The sequence below is a fragment of the Carassius auratus genome, chromosome 1 (genome assembly GCF_003368295.1).
Source record: "Carassius auratus strain Wakin chromosome 1, ASM336829v1, whole genome shotgun sequence".
Classification (NCBI taxonomy): Eukaryota; Metazoa; Chordata; class Actinopteri; order Cypriniformes; family Cyprinidae; genus Carassius; species Carassius auratus.
Window position 1 is genome coordinate 9,140,426 of NC_039243.1, and position 22,292 is coordinate 9,162,717.

Here is a 22,292-nt window from a genome sequence, read left to right on the forward strand (position 1 = left end):
TCACACTTCACACTTCTCTAGTAACTTTCATCTGTGTGTGAAGACAAGCGAGCGCAAATCCGTGAATGAATATCCAAAATTGACAAACGTCAATGAAATAGTTGAATGGAATTGAATTGACTTGAAGTTGAATAAACCGCAACATTATTGTTCAGCCACTGATGTCAGACTCATTTTGGTTAATAAAGTTAATTGTTAATTTGTTAAATGCCCTGTCATCTTATTATAAGTGTTTGATCACATTTGAATGATCGTTGCAAAAACTGTGTTAATGTGTATATATTCTGTTTATGTATATACTGTATTCTATAGTACCAGTCAAATAGTCTAGACACACGAATGGGAAAGTGTCCAAACTTTTAACTGGCACTGTACTATGATATACGGAAAGAATATTACTCCCTAATATCGGTATCGGTATCGGGCCCCAAAAACCCATATCGGTCGGGCTCTAGTTTCAAGGGCATTGCTAGTTTTTTAGTGGTTGCTAGGAATAGCTCAGCTCTATGGTAATGAGGGTATCCTTGTGGTTTCTTGTTTGTCTCGGCTCAGTTTATAAGGTGTTTAAATGTTTGTTTGGGTGTTGCTCTGTGGCATTTAAGGGTGTACTGGGTGGTTTCAAGAATGTTGCTAGGTTTCTACATTGTTCTAAGTTGTTGCTAGTGTTTTTCTGTGGCAATTAAAGGCGTTGCTTGGTTTTTCACGCGTTTTCTAAGTGGTTGCTATAAGATTTGCAACCAAAAATCTTAATCTGCGAGTTTCGTTTTTGCTGAGATCGCCACTGACGACTATATAAATGTACGTGTCATGATTTGAAAACTTGCATGTAATACCTTTTTTCCTGCTTGTTTTGCAATCACATCATTTGTTATGTTGACGTAATAAACTGAGACGATGCACATCAAAGTTTTAGAGGAAAAACAGTCCTCATCTCTGCTGAACACCAGCGCTGACGGCACACCTGCTGAAAGCAGCTCCAGTTGTGGCAGCATTAGAGAGATCGAAAATGACGGAGATGTGCGAAGTAAAACTGCAGAAAGGCAGGGTCTGTTTCATGCACTACTTGAACAAACTACAACAGGTAAAGCTGTCAGCTGTGTGGATATTAGCAATATCGTTAACGATTCTCATTTATAATCATCTTGTAATCAAGATCTTAAGTCTTGCTTATTTGCTGTGTTCTGTTAATGCGTGAACTTTATATTATTTGTATCGACGTCCAAGAATCGCAAAAAGCTTTGTGCTCTGTTGTGTTGTAATAAACAAAGTCTCAGCTTTAAAATTCTGCCAAATTCATAATGAAATTGAAACCAATCATTCATTATGCAGCATGAGCGATCGCTTTAGCGTCCTCAGTTCAAGCGGCACGTGAACCCATCATATCTTTCTCTTTACTGTTAAAGTATGAAATAAACATGAATGAACATCAGTAGGTTATAGTGTTGCTCTGTGGTAAATGTGTTTTAGAGAGTCGCTGGATTTCTGAGCTGTTCCCCTTTGGGTGTTTTGATGGTTTCAAGGGTCTTCTGAGTGGCTGTGATGATGTTGTACTGTGCTGTTCTTGATTCTACAGTTCATTTTATCTAAACTTACTCTAATCTGATTTCAAACAAGAGTCACAGGATAGTTTCAGTCTGATGTGTTTCTCAACGTCTGCTCCAGGTCCAGCGGTGCACAAACATCAGTACTCTACGCATGCGGCGACAGACATCAACCTGGACAACGTCTGCAAGAACGGCAGCACCCTTCTGTGGGACCTGGTCCAGGACGACAATGCGGTATGTTTACCTCACAGCAGACTATTCAAAGTGTTTAACCCTTTAGAGTCAGTGACGTGACTCTCCGGTTGTCTCGGTCGCTAGATCCACCTATCAGAAGGCTTGATCAATGAGGCCGAGAAGCTGTTGTGCTCGCTGGTCTGCTGGTTCACTGACCGTCAGATCCGCATGCGTTTCATCGAGGGCTGTCTGGAGAACCTCGCCAACCACCGGTGAGACCATCAAAGATATATGAAGTGCTGGATCAAATTGAGGTCCAGTAGGAGATATTTGATGGTCTTGTTTCTGCTTGTGTTCCTCAGGTCAGTGGTGGTGTCCTTGCGTTTGCTGCCGAAGCTCTTCGGGACCTTCCAGCAGTTCGGCTCCAGCTACGACACTCATTGGATAACCATGTAAGAAAAACACTGCTCTCTGTGTTGTCCTTACTTGAAATGTAGAGCACTTTACAGGGGATTTTGAGAGTTCTTCCTCTGCTACAGGTGGGCGGAAAAGGAGCTGCACATGATGAAGCTCTTTTTTGATGATCTGTTACACTATATCCAGGAAGTGAGAGAGCAGCGCCACAAATTCGCTCTGTAAGTGTGCTGTCTCTATTTCTATATTTTCTCCTCAAATGTTTGGGGTCGGTAGGATTTTTTTTTTCAATGTTTTTGAAACATTATGTGAAAACACAGTAAAAATTTAAATATTGTGAAATAATATTACAGTTTAAAATAACCGTTTTCTGTTTGAATATGTTTATTTATTGCTGTAATCAATTACCCCAGTCTTCAGTGTCACATGATCCTTCAGAAATCATTATAATATGCCGATTTGCTGCTCAAGAACATTTCTTCTTATAATTGTTATCAGTATTGAAATCAGTTGGGCTTTTTCATTTTTTTTTTCAGGATTCTTTGATGAATATAAGATGAAAAACCTGCCAAAAATGTCTTCTGTCTCTTTTGATCAATTCAGTGCATCCTTGCTGAATAAATGTATTGGTTTGTTTTTTATGAAGTGCAGTGTTAACACCCTGTGTGTCTCAGGTACAGTCACAGTGCAGAGGTGCAGGTGCGTCTGCAGTTCCTCACCTGTGTGTTCTCAACACTCGGATCACCTGACCACTTCAGTGAGCGTCTCTCTTTATCTCTCTCACACCGCTGCATGTCACTATCACTCTGTATGTAACTATATGAACATCACCTGTGTGTGTGTGTGTGTGTGTCAGGGTTGAGTCTGGAGCAGGTGGACATCCTGTGGCACTGTTTAGTGGAGGACTCGGAGTGTTACGACGATGCTCTGCACTGGTTCCTGAACCAGGTCCGCAGTAAAGACCAGCACGCCATGGGCATGGAGACATACAAACACCTCTTCCTGGAGAAGGTCTGGACATCCGTATCGTTAAAGCACATCTTTCATACGATACGTGTCATGAGAGTGAATCCTTCATCAGGTGATTCTCTCTCTCTCTTTCTCTCAGATGCCGCAGCTGAAGCCGGAGACGATCAGCATGACGGGACTCAATTTGTTTCAGCATCTGTGTAATCTGGCTCGTCTGGCCACCAGCGCCTACGACAGCAGCTCCAACTGCGAGGTTCACAGCAGCGGATCTCAAAATCTCTGTGTGTTCTCTCGTTGTGCTCTCCCTGACCGTTCTCTCTCTCTCTCTTTCTGTAGTTGTGTGGTATGGATCAGCTGTGGGGAATCGCGCTGAGGGCTCAGTCTGCAGACATCAGCCGCGCTGCCATCCAGTACATCAACTCCTATTACATCGGCGGTCAGTAAACACAGAACACGGACATATTTTGTATCATTACTGTAGAAAATGTACATTTTGATAACCCCTCAGTACGTGAGTGTGTAATGCGATGTATTTATTATTATATGTCTGTGTGAGCGCAGGTAAAACGGGTCTGGAGAAGGAGCAGGAGTTCATCAGTAAGTGTATGGAGAGCTTGATGATGGCGTCTGCTAACCTGGAGAAAGACGCCCACTCCAGCCTGACCATCATCGAGAGAGGACTGCTGCTGCTCAAAACACACCTGGAGGCCTTCAGGCGCAGGTACACACTGTTTACACCAGAAGTGGCATTTCTCCTTTTTAATATTAGAATTCAAACGGCCGCTGAATTGAATGTGTGTGTGTGTGTGTTCAGGTTTGCGTATCACCTGCGGCAGTGGCAGATCGAGGGCACGGGCATCAGCAGTCATCTGAAAGCTCTCAGTGATAAACAGTCTCTCCCGCTCAGGATCGTGTGTCAGCCAGCAGGACTTCCTGACAAGGTGCGCCTTCTTCATCTTCATCTTCTTCCTCATCGTTAGTCGTCACGCTGAGTCTAATAAAGCCCTCTGTGTCTGTGCAGATGACCATCGAGATGTACCCCAGCGATCAGGTGGCTGATCTGAGGGCAGAGGTCACGCACTGGTATGAGAATCTGCAGAAGGATCAGCTCAGCCAGCAGGCACAGCTGCAGGAGTTCGGTCAGACCAGCCGCCAGCAGGACTTCCCAGGTACACGCACACAGAAAACAGACGTCTGTGACTCTGAACCTCCAATAGACGTCCACAGACTCTGACTGTCTGATGTATATAGCACACACATGCCCAAAAGCAAAGAACAAACAGCCCCGGAAGAAATACAATCTATATTATAATATAAATGTCATTTATGTGTACAATATCATTCATATGGAAATCTTTTTTTTTTTTTGAGGGAGTTATTTTATATATTTAACTACTATATATAACTATATATATTTAACTTTTTAAAAAAATTGTATATAACAATATAATATTTCCATTTTCTTTTTTGTTGATTTAATATTTTGCATATTTTAAATATTGTATGTAATATAAATCTTTCGTTCTGTCTATCTTTCTATCATTACATCTTTATATATCCACATATTATAATTTAAATATATTAAAATGAATTACATTAAATGTTTTTTGTTTATGTATGAATATTAATTTATATGCATGATATTCTTTTTCTGTGATTTTTATATTTTGGATGTATATAATTGAAATAATATATATAATTTACATGTAGAATATTTCTGAATCTATAAATTGTTCTTTTTTTAAAAACTTTGTTAAACAAAATTATATTTCTTATAATATTTTTTTTTGTTGTCTTTTTTATTGGCGTCTGTGAATTCGTAAATTTTTTTAAAACGTATCAGTCAAAAGTGCAAATAAATGCTCGTATAGCAAGATGTTGTAGTTGGATTTACGTTGTAAAGCATTTGTGTGTGTGTGTGTGTGTGTGCAGGTGGTCTGATGGGTCCGGTGCGCATGATCTCATCTGGACACGAGCTGACCACTGACTATGATGAGAAGACCCTTCACGAGCTCGGGTTCAAGGACATGCAGGTGACCAAACAAATCCACATACACCTGTGAACCTGACACACACGAAATAAAGCATTAAGAGACGCTTGTGTGTGCGGTCAGATGGTGTTCGTGTCTCTGGGCGCTCCGCGGAGGGAGAGGAAGGGCGAGGGAGTCCAGCTGCCGGCGTCGTGTCTGCCGCCCCCTCAGAAGGAGCACATCCCCATGCTACTGCTCCTGCAGGAGCCCCACCTCACCACCCTCTTCGACCTGCTGGAGATGCTGGCCTGCTTCAAACCGCCCAGCCCCGACAGACCCCAGCACAGCACTGAGGTAACGTCCAGCCCCACGCCTCAGACCCGGTCCAGACGGGGTTAAACCAGCATCCAATCCAGTGTGTTTCCTCCTGCAGAGTGTCCGCTGTGAGGAGCTGCACCTCCACGCAGAGAATCTGTCCCGTCGTGTGTGGGAGCTGCTCATGCTGCTGCCCACGTGTCCCAGCATGCTCCAGGCCTTCCAGAACATCTCCGATGACACGGTCAGTCACATGACCCATGTTGCCCATTCATTTAAGAGATTTCTAGCATCTGTTTGCCTGATTGTGTAAACAGCAAAAAAGATTCAAAGTAAATAAAACTAAGATTATTTAAGTATGTTTTACAATATATCAATGTCTTTCTACAAATTGTGTTGAAATTTATTAGCAGTTTCACATTAGGTTAAATTATACACATTAGGGGCAAAAAACCTGAATTCATTATAATAAGTATTTTGTTTTTCATTTACTATGTATTTTTATACTTCAAAATTTCAAATTCAAAATCTTTCTAATTCAAAATTTCACGTTTAATTCAATGCGTTACAATTTACTAGGAATTTCTGAGTGATAATTTGCATTAGGTTAAATTTGCATTAAACAAGTAGTTTTTGGGGGCCAAAACTGGATACATTTATGATTAAAAAGAAAATGTATATATTTATTATATGAAGTTTTATCATTCTTATACTCAAAATTTTCAGAGTCTTGCTATTTTATTTTATTTTTAGTTTTTTATTTATCGGTGCTAGCAATTTCGAAGTGAAATTCTTTTCTGCATATGTATCTGCATAAACAAATAGTTATTTGTTTTCTGGGGTCAAAAAACCCTTATACATATATATATTAGGGGAGCACCGAAATGAAATTCTGGACCGAAACCGAAAATTCCAGATGCACTTGGCTGAAAAACGAAACTGAAAATGTTTTGTAAATTCTTTTTATTATTTTATTAAATTATGAAGTAATATTCAACACTTTTTAAAATTTTACTAAATAAAATAAATTTAAATTTAAACTGAAAAAAAAAACATCAAAAGCTTGATAATGGCAATGAGTGGTGCCCCTGTTTTTGAAGCCAAAAAAAGTTCATCCATCCATCATAAAACTACTAAAAAGCACATTCATATGCATTGCATGAAACTTGTGTTCATTGTGACTTTAGGGATCTGACGGTTTGTGCTGGAAGGATCTGTTGAAGATCAAGAGCCCTCATAAGCTGCTGTACGCTTTAGAAATCATAGAGGCCCTCGGCAAACCCAACCGCAGGATTCACCGCGAGTCTACGGTACACGTCCAGAATCACACTCAGATGATCTTCTTCACGCATGCATGTGCTCTTTCTCTTGAAACCTGTGTGTGTTTGTGTTTCAGGGCAGTTACAGTGATCTGTATCCAGACTCTGACGACTCCAGTGAGGAACAGATCGAGAACAGCAAGAACACCTGGAGCTGTAAGGTACAAACGCTTCCTCTCACGCTTCCATCTGGTGCGGTTGTTCACTAACTTTTGGACTAGGTAACACCAAATCTATGGGTTTTAGTCAAATTATTATGTGATTTGTAGTTGTTCCAGTCCATGCGCTCTGTGTAGTGTGCATTTGAGCTGAATGACAGCCTGCACCTGTGTCTCTCCTGTAGTTTGTGTCGTCTGGAGGTCTTCAGCTCCTGTTGGACATTTTTAACTCCGCTATTTTAGAGCCGAAAGAGCAAGAATCCTGGACTGTGGTGAGTGTTTGACTTTGAAGTGAAACAAGTCGAGGGCATCTTCTGTCCCGCAGCTGTGTCTATCATGTTTCTTCTCTTCTCTCTGTCTAGTGGCTGCTGGACTGTCTCGCGTGTCTGCTCAAGCTCGTTTGTCAGTTTGCGGTGGATCCGGCCGACCTGGACTTGGCCTATCACGATGTTTTCGCCTGGTCTGGTCTCACGGAGTCGCAGAGGAAGAGGGCGTGGCCGGGGAAGTCCCGCAAAGCCGCCGGGGATCATGGGAAGGGCCTGCACATACCTCGTCTCACAGAGGTGTGAAACTGCTTCTAAATAGATTTTTCTCTGTGTATTCCTGCTTTTTTTCATTTTTGCCATTGTCTTCTCTGTCAGGTTTTCCTAAGTCTTGTTCAAGGCACCAACCTCATCCAGCGGCTCATCAACGTGGCCTACACATACGACAATCTGGCACACAGGTGAATAACATGCGCGTACACAAGATCCTTACCCGTGAGGACTCCTTTTCATAACTTTTTTTTATTTACTTACTGTTTTTTGTGATTATCCTGCAGGGTTTTAAAGGCTCAATCTGATCACAGATCCAGACACGAGGGTAAGCACATCATTGGTTTTATATTTATATATATATATATATATATATATATATATATATATATATATATATATATATATATATATATGAGGGTTTTGGCTTTTCTCTCATTATTGGAAATGTTTAGTTCATATTTATTAATAATGTTCCCGCAGTGACTCATTACTCCATGTGGCTGCTGGTGAGCTGGGCTCACTGCTGTTCTCTGGTGAAGTCCAGTCTGGCTGATAGTGAACATCTGCACGACTGGCTGAAGAAGCTCACGCTGCTCATCCCTGAGGTACACGAAAGAATGCCATGCTTTTATAAATCTCTGAAATTAATTCTACTGATCAAACTGAGGTTGGCAGAGCAGGAAATGATTACATCAACCAATCAAGCCATAGCTATTCAAACCAATAATAATAAAAAAACGAGCTCCAACCTACATTGAACTAAATATTTAAGTAAAAATGTTGAATATTCTGGGGAATGCATGTTAATGACATTTATTTATTATTCAAAAATTACATTTATGCATTTGGCAGAGGGTTTATCGAAAGTGAATTGCATTGGAGCTTGTCATTGCTGTCACCGCGCTCTGCTGTTTGAGCTGCAGCAAGGCTGTTTTGGGTTGTGTTTTTTTATTGTGTTGTCCTGTATCTGCAGACGGCGGTGCGTCAGGAGGCGTGCAGTGGTCTGTATAAGCTGTCTCTGTCAGGTCTGGAGGGAGGAGAATCCATCAACAGATCCTTCCTGCTGCTCGCCGCGTCCACACTGCTCAAGTTCCTGCCAGACGCACAAGCCCTTAAACCCCTGAGAGTAAGTACAAACACTGACAATGTCTTTGTGCTTGTGTTAGTTTTTAATATTATTTATATACTATTTGTGTGTGTCGTTATCATACAGTATCATTTTATTTAATATTTCTAAATAGTAGATTTAAATAAGAATTTTTTTTTTTTACTTTGTTTATTTTAGTTTAGTTTTAAAAATGGCTTCATGCATCCATTTCAGGGTGTAAATTATTTTTCATATGTATTTATATATTTATTTGAACCTTTTTAAGTTAATTGCCAAGGCATAATTTTTGTTGCTAAATTTTAGGGCTGGCCTTGACTAAAGATTTTTCTGGTTGACTAGTAGTCGTTCATTTGAAGCATTAGTCGACTAATTGTACATTTATTATAAACCATTTAAATCACGTTACTGAGTTTTTAATTGCCTACATAGCACAATAAGTGCACAAGCACACACCTAAAACTTGCCACAGCAAACCGGCAGAAGTAATGGTAATGAATGTGTCAGGGAAAAACAGTCAGATTAAACTGCTTTTAACATTTTAATAATCTATGGATAAACTAGTGTTTTCAGTTTAAGAGATGAATACGGTGACACGGACTCATCATCTCCATAGTAGTTGAGTTACAGATTACATAATCTGAGAATATTTGTTCTCTCAGATTTGAATATCTTTTTTGAAAGCACACATTTCACTCTCTATAGATGCTTTCTTTATTTTACAAAAGCACAATATTTTGTTGTTATGGTGAGTGCACCTAAATAAATGTAGAGGCTTTACAGATTCGAAAAAGGCATTACTCTTATCTGCATGATGGAGTAGGCCTATTTCAAGAGCAAGCGATCGCACTGGTGCCTCCATCTGTTATGCTGTGAGTGCCCTACTGTTCAGACACTTGAATAGCGCACATTTTTCTTGGTTAACATTAGACTCAGCGGACATGTTAAGTTGCTACTACTTACATATTTCAGCTGGTAAGCCATATTTGAGGTCAATGGATGATAGGCGTGTGTTTGGCTGTAATGCATTACCAAAAAATCCAGCCGTTAATGATCTGTCCGTCACGGACTGTGTGACCTCACCACTTCCTTTGGACTTTTTTTTTTTTTTCTGTGACTAATAAAATTTTGGTCGACCAAGCCACTTCTCGTAAACTAAATGTTAGTCGGCTTTTAGGTGGCAGCCCTACTCATTTTATATGTATATTTCATATTAATGTATTATTTATTTTCTATTTCCGCTTCATTTCAGTGAACACATATTTTTTTTAATAGATTTAGTTGTAGTTAACGATTACAACTCTGGCTCAATGTTATTTACCCATTAGATTTTTGTGATGCTCAACTCCTTTAAATGTGTGTGTGTATGTGTGTGTGTTTCGCCGGTGCAGCTGGAGGATTTTGAGGAGGAGGCCATGTTTCACACCGGCTGTAAGGAGTATTTCTGGCTGCTCTGTAAACTCATTGACAACATCCACGTAAAAGACGCCAGTCAGACCACCCTGCTGGACCTGGACGCCCTGGCACGACACCTCGCCGACTGCATCCGCAGGTCAAACACGCTCCTTTTGCTTGGATTACAGCATCAGTTTCCTTCTGAAGCTGTAGCTTAGCCCTTGAGAGCGCAACCAGAACCAGTTTGATTTTTAATAAAAAATCACTGGTAACATTATGCTACTAAGAAAGTAAATGAGCAAAAATGCACCATTCATCTTTCTAAATACTGAGCATGATGTTGTTCTTCCACCTGCAGTCGTGAGATTTTGGACCAGCAGGACGGGGCGATCGAGGACGACGGTCTGACAGGTCTCCTGCGTCTGGCCACCAGCGTCCTGAAGCACAAACCTCCCTTTAAGTTTTCTCGGGAGGGTCAGGAGTTCCTCAGGGACACGTATGATCTGCTGTTCCTGTTGCCCAGCCTGAAGGACCGCCAGCAGCCCAAATGCAAGAGTCCCGCGGCCCGCGCCGCAGCCTACGACCTGCTGGTGGAGGTGGTGAAGGGTTCGGTGGAGAACTACAGACTGCTGCACAACTGGGTCATGTCCCAGCACATGCAGAGTGAGCACCACATCCATGAGTTTCTCTGTTGTCTTTAAATTAGGCTGATTCGATTTTTGGTAACACTTCACTATAAACTTTATTTTTTTATATATATATATAAAAAGGGTGTCCTCATAAATTGATTTAAGGAGGTTTCACTATGCTTTTAAAATCTCACAAGTATTACAAAACACAAATTCTACATTTATTTTTATGAAAAATTTTACCCCCCCCATTTTTATTTTTTGTAGTTTTAGTTCTTCATTTTAAGTGAGTGAGTGAAATGTAACTACTTTTTACATAAATTTTTAATTATTTAAATTTTTTTAAGCATCTTATTTGATCTTTTTCAGCTTAATTTCAATTAACAAAAATAATTTTAGTACTTTTTGTGTGGTAACACATTATTTTAGGGTTACATCTATTAGTTGCTTATTAGCATGTATATTCCTAGAATATTAGTCATGTATTACTGCTAATTAAGCACATATTAATGCCTTATTCTACATCCATAATCCTACCCAATACCTAAATTTAACAACTACCTTACTTACTACTAATTAGCATAAAATCAAGAATTTATTGAGAGAAAAGTCATATTTATTAGTAAAAAGCAACTAATAGATGTAACCGTAAAATAAAGTGTTACCGTTTTTGTTAATTTCAACACTGATAAATGCATTCTTGTTTAAACACACGAACCTTGGTTTGATTGTTGTTTGTTTGTTTTTAGCGTCTCATGCTCCGTATAAATGGGATTACTGGCCTCACGATGACGTCAGAGCCGAGTGCCGTTTCGTGGGGTTGACTAACCTGGGAGCCACGTGTTACCTGGCCTCCACCATCCAGCAGCTCTACATGATCCCAGAGGCCAGACAGGCCGTCTTTACCGCTAAAGTGAGTTCATAAAGCACAGGCTGATCTGATCAGATGTTTTCTATTTGTAATGTATTGTAAAATGTAATTTATTCCTGGTCTCAAAGCCGAATTTTCAGCATCATTCCTCCAGTCTTCAGTGTCACATGATTCTTCAGAAATCAATCTAATCTGCTGGTTTGATGCTTAAGAAGCATTTCTGATTATAATCAATGTTGATGTAACGTAATATTTTGCGCAAAACTATGACATTTCGTTTAAGGATTTTGCGATGAATAGAAAGTTCAAAACCCCAGCATTTATTTTAAATAGAAATCTTTTGGAGCATAATAAATGCTTTTAATTTGGATCAGTTTAATACTTCAATATTTAATAATAAAAGGATCATTTCGCGGTCGTGACATAAATGTGATAATACATGACAGGCCATGCATTACTTTAATTTTACCACAGTTCAAATAACAGAAGTGTGCATTCCTGCGTTCCTGGCTTTTTGTTTAATAACACACTGGATGTTGTTGGATGTGTGCTTTATAGTAACGTTTGTGTTTGTGTCTGTGTTTATTTACAGTATTCGGAGGACATCAAGCATAAGACCACACTGCTGGAGTTACAGAAGATGTTCACATATCTAATGGTATGTGACTTTATCACATGATGTAATCTCAGGAGTGCAGATGTGATTTTAATGTTTCTGTGATGTGCAGGAGAGCGAGAGGAAGGCGTATAACCCTCGTCCCTTCTGTAAGACCTACACGATGGACAAACAGCCTCTGAACACAGGAGAGCAGAAAGACATGACCGAGTTCTTCACAGACCTCATCACCAAGATAGAGGAGATGTCCCAGGACCTGGTACGACGTCCGTGTATGTGTGCTTTGAGGGAGTTTAGGGAAACGGTCACACACCTGTAATGCTTGTGTGCTTGTTGTTACAGAAAAACACCGTCAAAACGCTGTTTGGAGGCATCATCACCAACAATGTGGTTTCACTGGTAAGACTGAGCTCTTGTGTGAAAGTGTCTTTTCTGAAAGATACCGGTCGTGTGTGAGTGTTTCATTGGATATCCGTGTGTGTGTAGGACTGTGATCACGTGAGTCAGACGGCGGAGGAGTTTTACACCGTCAGATGTCAGGTGGCTGATATGAAGAACATCTATGTGAGTGTTTCTCATGTTCACACTCATCTGAAGGAAACGCCATGCTCTGTGTGTACAGGTCATTAACAGGAACAGGTTTTAGAGGTTTAACTACTAAACATGGGTTTACAATGGAAGTTTTCTAGAATATAATGTGTTCGTAGCTTTGCGTAGTACTGATAGCTATTTGTAGTCACTAATGCTAAAGCACTATCTCGTTTCATTTGGTATATTTGAATTGTTTTCTGAGTGACTTCTTGCAGCGTTGCTCTATTTTTATGTCTTGTTATAAATCACGCATTGTAATCTGAATAAATAATATATTAATAATTCATAATAGAAAAAACAGTACTACAGTCAACATGTTTTGGGTGGGTCAGTGGAAGAATGGCTAATAATAGCCACATTATTCACAGTCAGTTTTTTGTACTTGTGCCAAGAGAAACATTTTGTCTGCCAAAAAAAAAAAGATTGGTATCATTTTTTTCTCATGACTGAGCTTGATGAGGCCAAAATAAGTATAAAACAATGAAATACTGCTCAAGACTGTTTGTTTTTTACATATTGCTCTCATAATTTAATATAAGATTGAATTACAGAGTTTGAATGTGGTTAAACTATTATATCATAAAATGCCTTAATCATAAAACATATTTTTACTATATGAACCAAATACTGTTTAAAAGTGTTTGTTTGTTTTTTGAGAGAGAGAAAGTCTCCTATGTTCACCAAAGCTGCATTGTTTTTTAAATAAAAAATATAGTAAAAACAGTAATATTGATTAAATATTATTACAATTCAAAATAACTGTTTTCTATTTCAGTATATTGTAAAATGTAATTTATTTCTGCGATCAAAGCTGGATTTTCAGCATCATTCCTCCAGTCTTCAGAAATCATTCTAATATGCTGATTTGCTGATGAAGAAAAACTAAATGACGGGGGGACATAAATGTGACACAAATGTGACGTATATAAAAGTAATGTGACAGGGTTATGCTGTTGGTTAAATCAGTATAAGTTGTTAATGAGAGAGTTACTGTAACCAGCAGTCAAACCGAATCCAGCTCTAAATGAACATAAACACATGATCGTGTCTCCGTCTCTGTGCTGCAGGAGTCTCTGGACGAGGTGACCATCAAGGACACTCTGGAGGGTGATAACATGTACACCTGCTCTCAGTGTGGGAAGAAAGTGCGCGCTGAAAAACGGTACAGTCTTCCTCTGAGAGCTGCAATCTTTCTGTGGAGTCCCCTGGATGTTTTCTGACAGCTCTGTGTGTGTCTCTCAGGGCTTGTTTTAAGAAGCTCCCGCAGATCTTGAGCTTCAACACCATGCGCTACACGTTCAACATGGTGACCATGATGAAGGAAAAAGTAAACACGCACTTTTCTTTCCCGCTGCGGCTCGACATGACGCCGTACACCGAGGACTTCCTCATGGCCAAAGGAGACAGGAAGGAAGGTGAAGCGATTGTTCTGCTGAAACACTGCCTTTTTAAATTGTGTTCGTCTTCCGCAGTCGGCTGATTGTGATGTCATCTGCAGGTTTCTGTGATGACACTGATGCTAAAGCGGTGGAGAGCTACGAGTATGACCTCATCGGGGTGACGGTGCACACGGGCACGGCGGACGGCGGCCATTATTACAGCTTCATCAGGGACATCGTCAACCCGCACGCTTACCGCAATAACAAGTGGTGATGATTCCCTCTGCATTCACAGCTACTGAATCATTTCAGAGAGTGTGTTTGTGATGATGCCATTTCCTGTTGCAGGTACCTGTTTAACGACGCCGAGGTGAAGCCGTTTGATTCGGCTCAGCTGGCCTCCGAATGTTTTGGTGGAGAGATGACCGTATGTTTTTTGATGCTTTTCCATCAGATCAAGTCATCCAGTATATTTTTGGGGATAAACTTATAGAAATAATAGTCTAGTTAATGTTGTTTTAATTCAGAAATGCTCGTGTCTCATTTCAGACAAAAACATATGACTCGGTCACAGACAAGTTCATGGATTTCTCCTTCGAGAAGGTTGGTTTTGTGATAGTAACATCAACAAATAAGAATAATTATAAAAGAATAAAAAAATGCTGAATATAATTTGATAAATTAATACACATTAATTGCATGTGTTATTGTAATATTATCACATTTTTATGATGCATATTTTATTATAATTAATTATTGTAGTAATAAATTGTTAGTTAATAAGTTGTTGTTATTATTATTTCGTTTTATTTTATATATTAAAAGAATTGTATTAACAGTAATACTTTTTATATATATTAATATTATATATATTAATTAAAAATGTAATAGATTATTATAAATTTACATTAATGATGATGATTATTATCATTGTACAATATTATTTTATATATTAATTTATATTTATATATTTTACATTAAATGTATTATAATAAAATTATAATAAAACTTTATTATAATTATTAAAGTAATAATAAATTATTATACAATTTTGTTTTACAGATTAATTATATGTATTATAGTATATAGTATAATTTTTATATATTTTATATATATTTTTGGTTATACATAATTTTAAATGATAATTATAGTAATAAATTATAGGTTGTCATGTTATTAGTATTATTATTATTTAATGTTGCTTTATATATTAATTATAAGAATTGTATCAACAGTAATACTTTGTAATGTATACATTTTACATTATTTTTGTATTAATTAATTATTATAGTAATAAATAATAATAGACGGTTATTACTATTATTTCTATATTCATTATGATTGTAAAAATGTTATTCTTCTTTAAATAAGGATCTGAGCTGGTCATAAATGCTCTGTAAACAGTGATGTGAGATGTGTCTGTCTCTCAGACCCACAGTGCTTACATGCTCTTCTATAAGAGAGTGGAGGTGGAGGACGAGAACGAGAAGGACTTGACCTTTGACATCTCTCCTGACCTTCTGGAGGTACATCCCTCACCCGTCCGTCTTCACTGCACACACACCTGAGTGTTTCACTGACCGCTCATCTCTCTCTGTCTCTCTCACAGTGGATCTGGCACGACAACATGCAGTTTCTCCAGGACAAGAACATCTTCGAACACACATACTTCGGGTAAGAGAACCGTCTACAACTATTTCACAAAACTATGGATATCGTTAACCCTTTTCTGTTTATATGCATGAATGGTGATTAATATAATAAGTCTAAACGTCTATATGCGACGTTCTCTTTCTTTCCTTTAGTTAATTTAAAATATGATTTAATTTTCAAATCTGTTTATATTCTGTTCTCTTGTCGTCTCGCTGTAGTTTTATGTGGCAGCTGTGCAGCAGTATTCCCAGCACTTTACCCGATCCTAAATCCGTGTCGCTCATGACGGCGAAGGTGAGTCTGACCACAGCCTTCATCTTCATCATCTCCAGTATCATCATCATCAGTTATTGTCCGAGGGGAAATAGCGATTTGAGTCATGCTCCTCTCTTTCTCTCACAGCTCAGCACATCGTTTGTTCTGGAGACGTTCATCCACTCCAAGGAGAAGGTGAGATGGACTTTACTTCTCTTGGGTCGTAACTTAAGGACAGGCCTGATGCCTTTTTCTGATGTGTTTAATAGCTGTCGTTTTTTTCTTTCCTCCTATTTTTGTAAATAAATTTAAAGTTTTTACTTTCTCTCTCAGCCCACGATGCTGCAGTGGATCGAACTCTTGACCAAACAGTTTAACAATAGCCAAGCTGCCTGTGAGGTAACACACACACACACACACACACACACACACACACCTAGCTCATTGTTTCATAGCATCTTCTGCTCTGGAAAATCACTTGTGAGCAAAATGAATGGAGTGAGTCGATGAGATCAGCCTTGTTATTGGGTAGTGCTGTGTGTGTGTGTGTGTGTGTGTCATTAATGTGTCCTCTCTGTGTGTGTGTGTGTGTGTGTGCGCAGTGGTTTTTGGATCAGATGGCAGATGATAACTGGTGGCCAATGCAGATTCTCATCAAGTGTCCCAATCAGATTGTACGTCAGGTGAGTGTTACATAAACAACTTTATTTAAAGATGATAATAACAATCATTCTTATTTTTTATCATAATTGTTAACCGAAAAACCCACACCCTTCCCCTAAAAGAAAAAAAAATAGTGTTAAAAGAAGAAAGAAAAGATTCTTTTATTTGGGCAAGTTTGGTCAAATTAACATGTGGCACTCATGATGTGACGTTTCAGATGTTTCAGAGGTTGTGTATTCACGTGATCCAGCGCCTCAGACCGGTCCACGCTCACCTGTACCTGCAGCCGGGCATGGAGGACGGGTGTGTGATGCGTCCCTCTCTGTCTTCCTCTGGAGCTGAATAGCATCCTTTCCTCGTGTCTTCAAAGCCATATGCTGTCATACTGTCAGGAAACTGGGGAATAGTTTTATAAGCGTTCTCATTTGTGTTGTTCTGCTCTGTGTGCAGCTCTGATGATATGGACGGGCCGGTGGAGGACATCGGCAGCCGCTCGTGTGTGACACGGTTCGTCAAAACACTGCTGTCAATCATGGAGCATGGAGTGAAGCCACACAGCAAACATCTGACCGAATACTTTGCCTTCCTCTATGAGTTTGCCAAAATGGGAGAAGAGGAGGTAACATCTACTTACTCGCCTTTTTTATTGATTTATTTTTACCTAGTTATTTTTGTACTTTTTTACTTTATGTATTTATTTATCTATTTAATTTCTGTATTTATTTACTTATTTGTTTAACTTTATTTTATTTATTTATTTTTACCTACTTGTTGTTTTTGTACTTTTTCACTTTGTATTTATTAATCTATTTAATTTCTGTATTTATTAACAGTACTTATTTGTTTAACTTTATTTATTTTATTTATTTTTACCTACTACATCTACTTACTCGCCTTTTTTATTTATTTATTTTTACCTAGTTATTTTTTTACTTTATGTATTTATTTATCTAATTTCTGTATTTATTTACTTATTTGTTTAACTTTATTTTATGTATTTTTACCTACTTGTTTATTTACCTCTTTCACTTTGTATTTATTTATCTATTTAACTTCTGTATTTATTTACTTATTTATTTTTACCTACTTGTTGTTTTACTTTTTTAACTTTCAATTAACTATTTAATTTCTGTATTTATTTACTTATTTCTTTTACTTATTTATATTTATTTATTTTATGTGTTTACTTAATTTGTTTTATTTTGCTCATGTATTTATTTTATTTACCTACTTTTTTTTTTAACTTGTTTACTTGTATTTGTTTCATTTTATGTATTTACGTTAGTAAATTTTAATTATTTAATGAATTTCCACTATGCTTATTTACGTTATTTTATGCAGTTATTTATTTTCCAAAAAACTTTGGAATTTTTTTTTTAAGTATATTAATAATTTTTTTTTTTTGTCTTCACAGAGTCAGTTCCTCTTGTCTTTGCAAGCCATTTCTATAATGGTGCATTTCTACATAGGCACTAAAGGACCTGAAAATGTGAGTGGTGTCTCATCAGCCTTGATCTTCTCTGATTCAGGCTTTCCCTGATCTCAGATCATAACGTCCATCTCTCTGTCTCAGCCTCAGGTGGAGGTGTTATCAGAGGAGGAGGAGGGAGAGGAGGATGAAGAGGAGGACATCCTGTCACTGGCGGAGGAGAAGTACCGTCCAGCCGCTCTGGAGAAGATGATCGCTCTCATAGCTCTGCTGGTGGAGCAGTCCAGATCTGAGAGGTACACACTGAAGCATTCGGTTAAATATCAACAATCATGCCATTGGCTTTGTTTTGGTATGATCTGATTGTCTCCGTCTGTGTGCAGACACTTGACTCTGTCTCAGAGTGACATGGCCGCGCTGACCGGAGGAAAAGGTTTCCCCTTCCTGTTCCAGCACATCAGAGACAGCATCAACATCAGACAGACCTGTAACCTCATATTCAGCCTCTGCAGATACAACAACCGTCTGGCTGAACACGTACGCTGTGCAGACACACCACAGACCTCCAGGGTTTTTATACTAAACTTCAGATCTAGTTTGCACATTTGGAACAAAAAACATTTAGCATATGAATTATTATTTTATTTGACCAGATTCACATTCAAACATTGTTTTTGAAAGAAGTCTCTTCTGCTCAGCAAGGCTGCATTTATCAGATATAAAATAATGCACTAAAAACTGTAATATTGTGAAATATTATTCCAGTTAAAGAAAATGTTTTCTATTTGAATATGATTTAAAATGTAATTTATTCCTGTGATTTAAAGTAGTATTTTCAGCATCATTCCCCCAGTCTTCAGTGTCACATGATCTTCAGAAATCACTTAAAATATGATGATTTGCTGCTCAAAAAAACGTTTCTGATCATCATGTGCTGCTTTAAATTTTAAGGATTTTTGATTAATAGAAAGCATTTATTTGAAATAGATATAGACTTTTGTAACATTATAAATGTCTTAACTATCACTTTCAGTCAAGTTAATGCATCCTTGCTGAATTTCTTAAAAGAAAAACTACTTTTTAACAGTAGTGAATCTTAGTTCTTGCAGCAGTCTTTGTCCTAGAAATAATTCTCTAATATCAAGCTGTAACATAACTTCTGATGGTTTGTGTTCTTGTGTTGGAATAGATCGTGTCAATGCTGTTCACCTCCATCGCTAAACTGACTCCAGAGGTAAGAACAACACTACTTCTGTTACTGATTCATTATTTGATTGTTCCACACACTAACTAACATTTTGTGCATGTCTAACAGGCGGCAAATCCGTTCTTCAAGCTGCTGACGATGCTGATGGAGTTTGCTGCAGGTCCTCCAGGAATGCCCTCGTTTGCGTCCTACATCCTGCAGAGGATCTGGGAGGTAAATCGGCCCTCGGACTGTCCCATCTCTCTTACACTTCCTCTCTTTGTGCCCGTGATGTTTGGAGAGCTTCATTCGTGGATGTTCTTCTCTGTCTGTCAGGTGATCGAGTATAACCCGTCTCAGTGTTTGGACTGGTTGGCCGTCCAGACGCCGCGTAATAAGCTGGCTCACAGCTGGGTCCTGCAGAACATGGAGAACTGGGTGGAGAGGTTTCTGCTGGCGCACAACTACCCACGAGTCCGAACATGTAAGAGATCTACACACACACATGCATTAAATTGATCAAAAACAGTTGAACTGTTTTCAACACGTATAATAATCAGAAATGTTTCTTGAGCAGCATATCAGCATTTAAGAATGATTTCTGAAGATCATGTGACACTGATGGTGAAAATTCAGCTTTGATCACAGAAATAAATTACACTTGACAATACATTTAAATAGGGAACAGGTTTTTTAAATTGTAGCAAGATTTCACAAAATTACTGTTTTTACTATTTTTTATTATTTATCATTATTTACTATTTTTATAAATGTAGCCTTGGTGAGCGAAAGATAATTCTTTCAAAACATAAACAAATCTTACCCCAAACTAGTGTTATTTTACAATTATTGATATAATACTCTGTTTATATATTAAGTTAGATTTTAAAAAATATATATTTGTATTTTTTTTGTAATTTTATTGTGTATTGATATTGTATTAGTTTTTCTTTTAAATGTCAGTTTATTTTTGAATTAAGTTTAATTTATTAGTTTTAGTTAATGTAGTATTTTAAATAAAACTAAATGAAAATGAGGACTGTTGCTTTGGAAACTTTGGAAGTTTTTTTTTTTGTATTTTATATAACTAAAATTGTTTTCTATTTATGGTTTTACTTTATAATAATAACGCTGCCCTAAACTTTTGAACTGTAGTGTATTTATGACTGCACACATGATAATAGCATCAAGAACTACCCACATGCTTAAAAATATAATTGTCATTAGATAACATTTATGTGTCCAAACAAACATCTACAACATGAATAGCTAATCTTATTAATATTTGCCTGATTGTGCATTATTTTTTGACGTATGTAATAAATCTCTCTTCTCTCTCAGCGGCGGCGTATCTTCTGGTGTCTCTCATCCCGAGCAACTCGTTTCGTCAGATGTTCCGCTCCACGCGCTCCCTTCACATCCCCACACGGGACCTCCCGCTGAGTCCCGACACCACCGTGGTTCTCCACCAGGTCTACAACCTGCTGCTGGGCCTGCTGGGCCGGGCCAAGCTCTACGTGGACGTGCCGGTGCACGGGACCACCAAACTGGTGCAGTACTTCAGCTTCATGACCTACTGCCTCATCTCCAAAACAGAGAAGCTCATGTTCTCCAGCTACTTCATGGACCTCTGGAACCTCTTCCAGGTACTTCACGTGCAGATTAAAACATTTCTAGGTGCTCATATGATGCATATTCATGCGTCTCTCTCTCGATCTCACAGCCCAAGTTATCAGAGCCAGCCATCGCCACGAATCACAACAAGCAGGCGCTTCTGTCCTTCTGGTATAACGTCTGCATGGACTGCAGTGAGAACGTGCGCCTCATTGTCCAAAACCCCGTCGTCACTAAAAACATCGCCTTCAACTACATCCTGGCCGACCACGACGATCAGGAGGTGGTGCTGTTCAACCGCGGGATGCTGCCGGCGTACTACGCAATCCTGCGCATGTGCTGCGAGCAGTCGCCCGCCTTCACCCGCCAGCTGGCGTCCCACCAGAACATACAGTGGGCCTTCAAAAACCTCACGCCCCACGCCAGCCAGTACCCAGGGGTGAGCACAGCATCCACTGTCCTTCACTTCACAAGTTATTTCAAGAAATATGTCCAAACAGTTATTTTTCTTTCATTTATGTGATAGTTTATCAGTAACTTACTTACCAAGGCTGCATTTATTTCATCGAAAATACAATGGAAATATTAATATTGTGAAATCTTATTAAAATTAACTTCAGAAAACATTTTTTTGTTAGTATTTTGTTGAGGTTCAATCCATGTTTTCATAAAATGTGCCACCTGTTTCTGTCTGAAGGAATGTGATGTCTGAATGTAAGTTTCAGCTGTCCAGGTTAACTCAATTCAAGCTAATAAAAGCATGTTTTTTCTTTCTGTGCAGGCGGTGGAGGAGTTGTTCAACCTGATGCAGTTGTTTGTGGCTCAGAGGTCTGATATGAGAGAGGAAGAGCTGGAGGACGTAAAGCAGTTCAAGAAGACCACCATCATCTGTTACCTGCGCTGTCTGGACGGACGCTCCTGCTGGACCACTCTCATCAGGTACACACACTCCTTAAAATCTGAATGAGTATTTTACAGGACGGAGCCATTAATATTGATGCTAAACTCTGTGTCCTCTCAGTGCCTTCCGTATACTGCTGGAGAACGACGAGGACAGACTGCTGGTGGTGTTCAACAGAGGACTCATCCTCATGACTGAGGTGTCCAGACTCTCCCTCTTTTCATGCATCTTCACATTTTAAAGGACTGTTGTGTAGAATTAAATATCTCTGTGTCTGCAGTCCTTCAACACCCTGCACATGATGTACCACGAGGCTACTGCGTGTCATGTGACCGGAGATCTAGTGGAGCTGCTGTCCATCTTCCTGTCTGTTTTAAAGGCAACGCGACCCTACTTACAGCGCAAAGGTACTACGTTACCCACAATACACCACACATTTCAACGAGTTTAACTTCCAATACAAAACTACTCATTTATTCATAATACACATTCACATGCAGTGCAAGTACTAATTACCCATAATGCACCTTATGCCATGCCACTAAAACACCTAAGTGTAAAGGGCAAAACTACTGTTATCATAATTTGCATTGTCATACAGTTCAA

The 22,292-nt window shown here is 38.7% G+C and overlaps 1 protein-coding gene across 1 annotated transcript in view; it reads left to right on the plus strand.

The window, feature by feature from the left end:
* The window catches only part of LOC113059875 (ubiquitin carboxyl-terminal hydrolase 34-like), a 42,491-nt gene that overhangs the window by 13,509 nt on the left and 6,690 nt on the right, over positions 1-22,292 (plus strand). Inside the window, exons 16-68 of the mRNA XM_026228569.1 lie at positions 1,663-1,778; positions 1,863-1,990; positions 2,081-2,170; positions 2,258-2,353; positions 2,807-2,889; positions 2,989-3,143; positions 3,241-3,354; positions 3,438-3,537; positions 3,663-3,822; positions 3,916-4,042; positions 4,123-4,270; positions 5,034-5,134; positions 5,216-5,425; positions 5,505-5,630; positions 6,574-6,696; positions 6,783-6,866; positions 7,049-7,135; positions 7,226-7,426; positions 7,505-7,587; positions 7,684-7,724; positions 7,880-8,004; positions 8,373-8,525; positions 9,896-10,056; positions 10,258-10,562; positions 11,278-11,441; positions 11,992-12,057; positions 12,128-12,274; positions 12,358-12,414; positions 12,502-12,579; positions 13,674-13,768; positions 13,849-14,021; positions 14,105-14,255; positions 14,334-14,412; positions 14,535-14,588; positions 15,416-15,511; positions 15,595-15,659; positions 15,857-15,932; positions 16,041-16,088; positions 16,227-16,292; positions 16,496-16,576; positions 16,774-16,859; positions 17,007-17,175; positions 17,971-18,045; positions 18,130-18,281; positions 18,369-18,522; positions 19,175-19,219; positions 19,301-19,405; positions 19,508-19,655; positions 20,513-20,817; positions 20,895-21,224; positions 21,567-21,724; positions 21,807-21,885; positions 21,967-22,093. Of these exons, the coding sequence (XP_026084354.1) occupies positions 1,663-1,778; positions 1,863-1,990; positions 2,081-2,170; positions 2,258-2,353; positions 2,807-2,889; positions 2,989-3,143; positions 3,241-3,354; positions 3,438-3,537; positions 3,663-3,822; positions 3,916-4,042; positions 4,123-4,270; positions 5,034-5,134; positions 5,216-5,425; positions 5,505-5,630; positions 6,574-6,696; positions 6,783-6,866; positions 7,049-7,135; positions 7,226-7,426; positions 7,505-7,587; positions 7,684-7,724; positions 7,880-8,004; positions 8,373-8,525; positions 9,896-10,056; positions 10,258-10,562; positions 11,278-11,441; positions 11,992-12,057; positions 12,128-12,274; positions 12,358-12,414; positions 12,502-12,579; positions 13,674-13,768; positions 13,849-14,021; positions 14,105-14,255; positions 14,334-14,412; positions 14,535-14,588; positions 15,416-15,511; positions 15,595-15,659; positions 15,857-15,932; positions 16,041-16,088; positions 16,227-16,292; positions 16,496-16,576; positions 16,774-16,859; positions 17,007-17,175; positions 17,971-18,045; positions 18,130-18,281; positions 18,369-18,522; positions 19,175-19,219; positions 19,301-19,405; positions 19,508-19,655; positions 20,513-20,817; positions 20,895-21,224; positions 21,567-21,724; positions 21,807-21,885; positions 21,967-22,093 (6,546 nt within the window). The remainder of the gene's footprint in view (positions 1-1,662; positions 1,779-1,862; positions 1,991-2,080; positions 2,171-2,257; positions 2,354-2,806; positions 2,890-2,988; positions 3,144-3,240; positions 3,355-3,437; positions 3,538-3,662; positions 3,823-3,915; positions 4,043-4,122; positions 4,271-5,033; positions 5,135-5,215; positions 5,426-5,504; positions 5,631-6,573; positions 6,697-6,782; positions 6,867-7,048; positions 7,136-7,225; positions 7,427-7,504; positions 7,588-7,683; positions 7,725-7,879; positions 8,005-8,372; positions 8,526-9,895; positions 10,057-10,257; positions 10,563-11,277; positions 11,442-11,991; positions 12,058-12,127; positions 12,275-12,357; positions 12,415-12,501; positions 12,580-13,673; positions 13,769-13,848; positions 14,022-14,104; positions 14,256-14,333; positions 14,413-14,534; positions 14,589-15,415; positions 15,512-15,594; positions 15,660-15,856; positions 15,933-16,040; positions 16,089-16,226; positions 16,293-16,495; positions 16,577-16,773; positions 16,860-17,006; positions 17,176-17,970; positions 18,046-18,129; positions 18,282-18,368; positions 18,523-19,174; positions 19,220-19,300; positions 19,406-19,507; positions 19,656-20,512; positions 20,818-20,894; positions 21,225-21,566; positions 21,725-21,806; positions 21,886-21,966; positions 22,094-22,292) is intronic.